This window comes from Bombina bombina, chromosome 6 (genome assembly GCF_027579735.1).
Source record: "Bombina bombina isolate aBomBom1 chromosome 6, aBomBom1.pri, whole genome shotgun sequence".
In the NCBI taxonomy this organism is placed as follows: domain Eukaryota; kingdom Metazoa; phylum Chordata; class Amphibia; order Anura; family Bombinatoridae; genus Bombina; species Bombina bombina.
The window spans coordinates 331,160,236-331,169,456 of NC_069504.1; the positions used below are offsets into that span (position 1 = coordinate 331,160,236).

Below are 9,221 nucleotides of genomic sequence, written 5' to 3' on the forward strand. Positions count from 1 at the left end.
ATTGGCAGACCTTTATATTTTTTTCTTTTCCAGGAAAAAAAAGAAGAAATTATTTAGCCCTGGATGGGATTATTTCTAAAGATACTTTTCTTCCATTATGTCAAAAGGTCTATTGGAAAGAATAGACTGATTAGCCATTTTAGATATTTTCGTTAGTCTAGGAAGCAAAATTATTTGCTTTCTTAAGAAAGCTTCAACCTTCCAAGATCTTTCCTGAAGTCCAGTGCTAACTGGATCAAGACACCAAGCATTCTTCTTCTTCTAAATGATCATGAAGGTGCGATCCCAGATCCAGATTCTCTTCTGGTAGGGGGCAGATTAACCTTTTTTTCTTAAGGTTTTGTTCCAGTCAGTTTAAGATCCCTGGGCTTTACACCTAATTTCTGAGGTCTAAAGAATAGGCTTCACGTCAAGACCTCAGAGGAGAAAGTTTCTACTGTTCAATCTACTAAAAAATTATAGTGAAGGCATATGACTTTTTTAAACTAGTCATGATTTAGAATTTATGGGTCTACTAATTCCTGTTCTAATTCTGGGACGGGCCATGAATTTTTATTTCAACATTTTCATTGTTCCCATAAAGAAAGTGAGAACATTCAAGTCTATACTAGATTTCAAACTTAAACAAGTTTCTATTACTTTCAAAATGGAAGTCATTCGGCCTATATTACCTCTGGTTTAACAGGGTCATTATATGACCCCAATAGTCTTGAAGGATGCTTAACTTCATTTCCAGTTTTTCAGTTTTGTCATTTTGAGTAAGCCTTTCAAGTTGGTTTTTCATCCTATTAGTCCTTGGAACAGCTCCCAGAATTTCCCAAGGGTACTGCGAAGCCTATTATCAGTGATATTAGTTCAGGTTATTTCAGTAGCTCCATACATGATTTTTTCCTTTAGACTTCATTTTTACCTTTTAATAGTATCTCATACCACCAAGCTACTGTATTTTTTTCTTTGAATGCATAGTTGGTAAATCAATATTCTAAAGAGCTCTCTGTATCCACAATCCAATTTTCTCTTTAAGAGAGATCAAATACTCAAGAAACAACACAAATCCAAGTTGCTGAAGGTTTATATAAACCTTTAGTCAACATTTCTTCTATCGGTATCTCAATGTATAAAATATCAGGCTCACGGTTGCATTTTCAGATACCATCCCCTTTTGCACATTTTCATATGTGCCCTCTTCCACTTTGGGTGCGTTCTGGGTGTCCTGGAGAGCACAGGGGGTTTGGTCCCCTCAGGAGGCTAGGTTTTCAATACATTTTCTAGGACTCCATGCTATCTTCAGGGCCATTCAGGGTTGGCCACTTCTCAGACAGAGACTTTTTCTCCATTTTCAGTCATTCAATTTCACAGCTGTGATGTATTTCAACCATCAAGGAGAAAAACATAATTTATGTAAGAACTTACCTGATAAATTCATTTCTTTCATATTAGCAAGAGTCCATGAGCTAGTGACGTATGGGATATACATTCCTACCAGGAGGGGCAAAGTTTCCCAAACCTTAAAATGCCTATAAATACACCCCTCACCACACCCACAAATCAGTTTAACGAATAGCCAAGAAGTGGGGTGATAAGAAAAAAGTGCGAAAGCATAAAAAATAAGGAATTGGAATAATTGTGCTTTATACAAAAAAATCATAACCACCACAAAAAAAGGGTGGGCCTCATGGACTCTTGCTAATATGAAAGAAATGAATTTATCAGGTAAGTTCTTACATAAATTATGTTTTCTTTCATGTAATTAGCAAGAGTCCATGAGCTAGTGACGTATGGGATAATGACTACCCAAGATGTGGATCTTTCCACGCAAGAGTCACTAGAGAGGGAGGGATAAAATAAAGACAGCCAATTCCTGCTGAAAATAATCCACACCCAAAATAAAGTTTAATGAAAACATAAGCAGAAGATTCAAACTGAAACCACTGCCTGAAGTACTTTTCTACCAAAAACTGCTTCAGAAGAAGAAAACACATAAAAAATGGTAGAATTTAGTAAAAGTATGCAAAGAGGACCAAGTTGCTGCTTTGCAAATCTGATCAACCGAAGCTTCATTCCTAAACGCCCAGGAAGTAGAAACTGACCTAGTAGAATGAGCTGTAATCCTTCGAGGCGGAGTTTTACCCGACTCGACATAGGCATGATGAAATAAAGATTTCAACCAAGATGCCAAAGAAATGGCAGAAGCTTTCTGGCCTTTTCTAGAACCGGAAAAGATGACAAATAGACTAGAAGTCTTTCGGAAAGACTTAGTAGTTTCAACATAATAATACAAAGCTCTAACAGCATCCAAAGAATGCAATGATTTCTCCTTAGAATTCATAGGATTAGGACATAATGAAGGAACCACAATTTCTCTACTAATGTTGTTAGAATTCACAACCTTAGGTAAAAAATTCAAAAGAAGTTTGCAGCACCGCCTTATCCTGATGAAAAATCAGAAAAGGAGACTCACAAGAAAGAGCAGATAATTCAGAGACTCTTCTGGCAGAAGAGATGGCCAAAAGAAACAAAACTTTCCAAGAAAGTAATTTAATGACCAAAGAATACATGGGTTCAAAAGGAGGAGCTTGAAGAGTCCCCAGAACCAAATTCAAACTCCAAGGAGGAGAAATTGACTTAATGACAGGTTTTATACGAACCAAAGCTTGTATAAAACAATGAATATCAGGAAGATTAGCAATCTTTCTGTGAAAAAGAACAGAAAGAGCAGAGATTTGTCCATTCAAGGAACTTGCGGACAAACCTTTATCTAAACCATCCTGAAGAAACTGTAAAATTCTCGGTATTCAAAAGAATGCCAAGAAAAATGATGAGAAAGACACTAAGAAATATAAGTCTTCCAGACTCTATAATATATCTCTCTAGATACAGATTTACGAGCCTGTCACATAGTATCAATCACAGAGTCAGAGAAACCTCTTTGACCAAGAATCAAGCGTTCAAACTCCATACCTTAAAATGTAAGGATTTGAGATCCTGATGGAAGAAAGGACCTTGCGACAGAAAGTCTGGTCTTAACGGAAGAGTCCACAGCTGGCAAGAGGCCATCCGGACAAGATCCGCATACCAAAACCTGTGAGGCCATGCTGGAGCTACCAGCAGGACAAACAAGCATTCCTTTAGAATCTTGGAGAATACTCTTGGAAGAAGAACTAGAGGCGGAAAGATATAGGCAGGATGATACTTCCAAGGAAGTGATAATGCATCCACTGCCTCCGCCCGAGGATCCCGGGATCTGGACAGATACCAGGGAAGTTTCTTGTTTAGATGAGAAGCCATCAGATCTATTTCTGGGAGTTCCCACATTTGAACAATCTGAAGAAATACCTCTGGGTGAAGAGACCATTCGCCCGGATGCAACGTTTGGCGACTGAGATAATCCGCTTCCCAATTGTCTATACCTGGGATATGAACCGCAGAGATTAGACAGGAGCTGGATTCCGCCCAAACCAAAATTCGAGATACTTCTTTCATAGCCAGAGGACTGTGAGTCCCTCCTTGATGATTGATGTATGCCACAGTTGTGACATTGTCTATCTGAAAACAAATGAACAACTCTCTCTTCAGAAGAGGCCAAGACTGAAGAGCTCTGAAAATTGCACGGAGTTCCAAAATATTGATCGGTAATCTCACCTCCTGAGATTCCCAAACCCCTTGTGCTGTCAGAGACCCCCACACAGCTCCCCAACCTGTAAGACTTGCATCTGTTGAGATTATAGTCCAGGTCGGAAGAACAAAGAAGCCCCCTGAACTAAACGATGGTGATCTGTCCACCACGTCAGAGAGTGTCGTATAATCGGTTTAAAGATATTAATTGAGATATCTTTGTGTAATCCCTGCACCATTGGTTCAGCATACAGAGCTGAAGAGGTCGCATGTGAAAACGAGCAAAGGAGATCGCATCCGATGCGGCAGTCCTAAGACCTAAAATTTCCATGCATAAGGCTACCAAAGGGAATGATTGTGACTGAAGGTTTTGACAAGCTGATATCAATGTTAAACTTCTCTTGTCTGACAAGGACAGAGTCATAGACACTGAATCCATCTGGAAACCTAATAAGGTTACCCTTGTCTGAGGAATCAATGAACTTTTTGGTAAATTGATCCTCCAACCATGATCTTGAAGAAACAACACAAGTCGATTCGTATGAGATTCTGCGAAAATGTGAAGACTGAGCAAGTACCAAGATATTGTCCAAATAAGGAAATACCAAAACCCTGTTCTCTGATTACAGACAGAAGGGCACCGAGAACCTTTGAAAAAATTCTTGGAGCTGATGCTAGGCCAAACGGTAGAGCCACAAAACTGGTAATGCTTGTCTAAAAAGAGAATCTCAGAAACTAAAAGTGATCTGGATGAATCGGAATATGCAGATATGCATCCTGTAAATCTATTGTAGACATATAATGCCCTTGCTAAACAAAAGGCAGGATAGTCCTACAGTTACCATCTTGAATGTTGGTATCCTTACATAACGATTCAATATTGATAGATCCGAAACTGGTCTGAAGGAATTGACCTTCTTTGGAACAATGAAGAGATAGAATAAAACCCCAGCCCCTGTTCCAGAACTGGAACTGGCATAATTACTCCAGCCAACTCTAGATCTGAAACACATTTCAGAAATGCTGAGCCTTTGCTGGGTTTACTGGGACACGGGAAAGAAAAAAATCTCTTTGCAGGAGGCCTTAACTTGAAGCCAATTCTGTACCTTTCTGAAACAATGTTCTGAAACCAGAGATTGTGAACGGAATTGATCCAAATTTCTTTGAAGAAAACGTAATCTGCCCCATACCAGCTGAGTTGGAATGAGGGCCGCACCTTCATGGGTACTTAGGAGCTGACTTTAGGTTTCTATAAGACTTGGATGTATTCCAAACTGGAAATGGTTTCCAAACTGATACCGCTCCTGAGGATGAAGGATCAGGCTTTTGTTCCTTGTTGTGAGGAAAGGAACGAAAACGATTATTAGACCTAAATTTACCTTAGATTTTTTATCCTTTGGTAAAAAAGTTCCCTTCCCTCCAGTAACAGTTGAGATAATAGAATCCAACTGAGAACCGAATAATTTATTACCCTGGAAAGAAAGGGAAAGCAAAGTTGACTTAGAAGACATATCAGCATTCCAAGTTTTAAGCCATAAAGCTCTTCTAGCTAAAATAGCTAGAGACATATACCTGACATCAACTCTAATGATATCAAAAGATGGTATCACAAATAAAATTATTAGCATGTTATAGAATAATAATAATGCTATAAAATTATGATCTGTTACTTGTTGCGCTAAAGCTTCTAACCAAAAAGTTGAAGCTGCAGCAACATCCGCTAAAAATATAGCAGGAGTAGAGACAGCCCCATTAACCTTAGGGATTTTGTCCCAAAAAACTCTAATCTGTCAGATGGCACAGGATATAATTGCTTAAAACGTTTTAGAAGGAGTAAATGAATTACCCAAATTATTCCATTCCCTGGAAATTACTTCAGAAATAGCATCAGGGAGAGAAAACACTTCTGGAATAACTACAGGAGATTTAAAAACCTTATTTAAACGTTTAGATTTAGTATCAAGAGGACCAGAATCCTCTATTTCTAATGCAATTAATACTTCTTTAAGTAAAGAACGAATAAATTCCATCTTGAACAAATACAAAGATTTATCAGCATCAACCTCTGAGACAGAAACCTCTGAACCAGAAGAACCATTATCAGTATCAGAATGATGATGTTCATTTAAAAATTCATCTGAAAAAAGAGAAGTTTTAAAAGACTTTTATGTATACTAGAAGGAGAAATAACAGACATAGCCTTCTTAATGGATTTAAAAAATAAAATCTCTTATGTTATCAGGAACACTCTGAAAATTAGATGTTGACGGAACAGCAACAGGTAATGTAACAGTACTAAAGGAAAATTTATCTGCATTAATAAGTTTGTCATGACATGCAATACAAACAACAGCTGGAGAAACAGATACCAAAAGTTTATAGCAGATACACTTAGCTTGGTAGCTCCAGCAGCGGGCAGCGATTTTCCTGAAGTATCTTCTGACTCAGTTGCAACGTGGAACATCTTGCAATATGTAATAGAAAAAACAACATATAAAGCAAAATTGATCAAATTCCTTAAATGACAGTTTCAGGAATGGGAAAAAAATGCCAGTGAACAAGCTTCTAGCAACCAGAAGCAATAAATAATGAGACTTAAATAATGTGGAGACAAAAATGACGCCCATATTTTTTAGCGCCAAATAAGACGCCCACATTATTTGGCGCCTAAATGCTTTTGGCGCCAAAAATGACGCCACATCCAGAACGCCGACACCTTTGACGCAAAAAAACGTCAAAAAATTACGCAACTTCCGGCGACACGTATGACGCCGGAAACAGAAAAAAAAATTTGCGCCAAAAAAGTCAGCGCCAAGAATGACGCAATAAAATGAAGCATTTTCAGCCCCCGCGAGCCTAACAGCCCACAGGGAACAAGTCAAATTTTTAAAGGTAAGAAAAAATGATTGATTCAAATGCATTATCCCAAATATGAAACTGACTGTCTGAAAATAAGGAATGTTGAACATCCTGAGTCAAGGCAAATAAATGTTTGAATACATATATTTAGAACTTTATAAAAAAAGTGCCTAACCATAGCTTAGAGTGTCACAGAAAATAAGCTTACTTACTTACCCCAGGACACTCATCTACCTGTTGTAGAAAGCCAAACCAGTACTGAAACGAAAATCAGCAGAGGTAATGGTATACATATATAGAGTATATCGTCGATCTGAAAAGGGAGGTAAGAGATGAATCTCTACGACCGATAACAGAGAACCTATGAAATAGACCCCGTAGAAGGAGATCATTGCATTCAAATAGGCAATACTCTCCTCACATCCCTCTGACATTCACTGCACGCTGAGAGGAAAACCGGGCTCCAACCTGCTGCGGAGCGCATATCAACGTAGAATCTAGCACAAACTTACTTCACCACCTCCATAGGAGGCAAAGTTTGTAAAACTGATTTGTGGGTGTGGTGAGGGGTGTATTTATAGGCATTTTAAGGTTTGGGAAACTTTGCCCCTCCTGGTAGGAATGTATATCCCATACGTCACTAGCTCATGGACTCTTGCTAATTACATGAAAGAAATCACATTTCCTTAACAATGAGTGCAGAACACACTCTTTGTACACTTTATGTATTCCACATCTAGGCAGTGAAATCTCTTCTTTCTGAGGAATGGTCATTTCCGATTGATAGGCAGGAAAAATACAACTGTTCAAATTGTATGTGAAGTTATACCCTTCAGTACATAAGGTAAAAAAGAAAGAAAGAAAGTTGGACATGTGGAAGTGTACAGTGTATAATCCAAATGGTGTTAGTGTATTTAAAAAAAAAAAACACAAAGGAAAAAATCTTCAAAACTATGGTATGGTGTTATCTGATGCTGTTTATATCATGACAACAGTTACAAAGGGAAAAAACATAAAATCCCTGTATGAAAAGTGTTTGGTTTGGTATCAGTCAAATATTAAAACTTAATTACAGTGCCTTATACATTAAAGGGATAGGAAAAATGAAACTTGCATTCAGATAGAGCATGTCATTTTAAGACAAATTTAAATTCACTTCTATTTTCAAATGTGCTTTGTTCTCTCGGTGCCTGCACACATTTGTCTCTTGTGACTGGATAATTAAATGTGTTCAGCTAGCTGCTAATGTTCTTTCAGCAAAGGATAAATTGCAAAGTTGATTAAAAATGTATGTTCTATCCGAATCACACAACATTTTTGGGGTTTCTTGTCCCTTTAAATATAGCAACAGCAATTTGATCGTTGTTAAACCTGATTTTCTATACTTGTCTGGTATATACACACCTGTTTGCATGATTAATAAATATCATGTTACTTACTTTGCAACCTTTGTTACAGGATCCAGAAGCACTAGCTCAGCTCATGATGTCAATGCCATTATCAACGGATGGGAAGTTTGTCCTCTTGCAAGAGCAGGAGCAAGAGAATGAAGCGAATACAAACGGCAGTGCGGCACTAGAGTCGGAAGCCTAGCGTCTCTTCTTCTGCACCTTTATTTGTAGAGGTTGTTTATCAGGTCTTTGTAGGTTTTAGAAACATAAAATTATTTTTAAGATGACACTATGGTGAGACTGACATTGATAAAGTAATGACTAGATTGGCAACGTTACTATGATACTATCGGTGAGTATCGCCGTCTTCACTAACTGTACTTCTAACATCTTGCTCATTCTGTAATGTAATATGATCATGTACTGATACTTTGACATTCCAGAATTTTATGCAATCATGTACTAAATTAACTACAACTTATCACAACCTAACATTTCTCAGATGCTAGCGCAAAGCTGGATTGTCTACAGTTGTCTTTAACCAATAGCTTTAAGTATATAATAAAACGACTTCCTTCTATTTTTGTATTCCAGTAATGTTACATGTAGAATATCTAAGTGCCTCTCACATTTACAATAAATTGTTACTAGAATGAGATAACACTAAGCACTGAGCAGATTCAAATGTGCAGCAAAATCTTTCAAATGAAGCAAAGGCTTGTTTTTCATGTTAAATTAAAATATAATCACAGTAACCTGTAATTGCTTTACAATTGTTTTTGGTAAGGGGATTACTAGTTTGTTTTAAATTCTGTTACAATGTAAAATGGGTGGGGTTATAATTCCCAGGCTCTCTGTTGCTCTTACAGTTTGTTTTACAAAAATGCATTGCTGGTGTCTCCTGCAGTGATGGGCCGAAATGAAACTTTCAGCACTACAACTCTGAATTGCACTATTAAGATGAAGAATTAATAAAGTAGCATGTTTATGACTCCTATTAATGTTTCTACAGTGCTCAATAACTTTTTATTACTAAAATAGAAGATATTTTAGTAATATCTTCACTTTGTTAGGTGATTGCTATGTTATACCCAATGCATTAAGAGCATCATCATCTGAATCAGCTGCTGTTTTTACTGTTCCCTGCAAATGAAGTAGTGCTGTTGCCTATGGTGTCTGCGTTTTGCCTTTCCTGCTGGCTTGATAAATGTATTTTTTATATATTGGAGACAATAAATGAGCAGAATGGTTAGTGAAAAGAATAATTTCCTTTTAAGAAGGGGTCTCAGCCTGACACAGCTTCTCCTCATGTATATCAAACCTTTATTTTGGATACCAACAGCACTGACCACTCCA

General features: G+C 37.5%; 1 protein-coding gene across 1 annotated transcript in view; it reads left to right on the forward strand.

The window, feature by feature from the left end:
- Nucleotides 1-8,862, forward strand: part of APPL2 (adaptor protein, phosphotyrosine interacting with PH domain and leucine zipper 2) — a 350,547-nt gene extending 341,685 nt beyond the window's left edge. Inside the window, exon 21 of the mRNA XM_053716955.1 lies at nt 7,933-8,862. Coding sequence (XP_053572930.1) covers nt 7,933-8,067 — 135 coding nt within the window. The 3' untranslated portion in view covers nt 8,068-8,862. The remainder of the gene's footprint in view (nt 1-7,932) is intronic.
- The last annotated feature ends 359 nt before the right edge of the window (nt 8,863-9,221 follow it).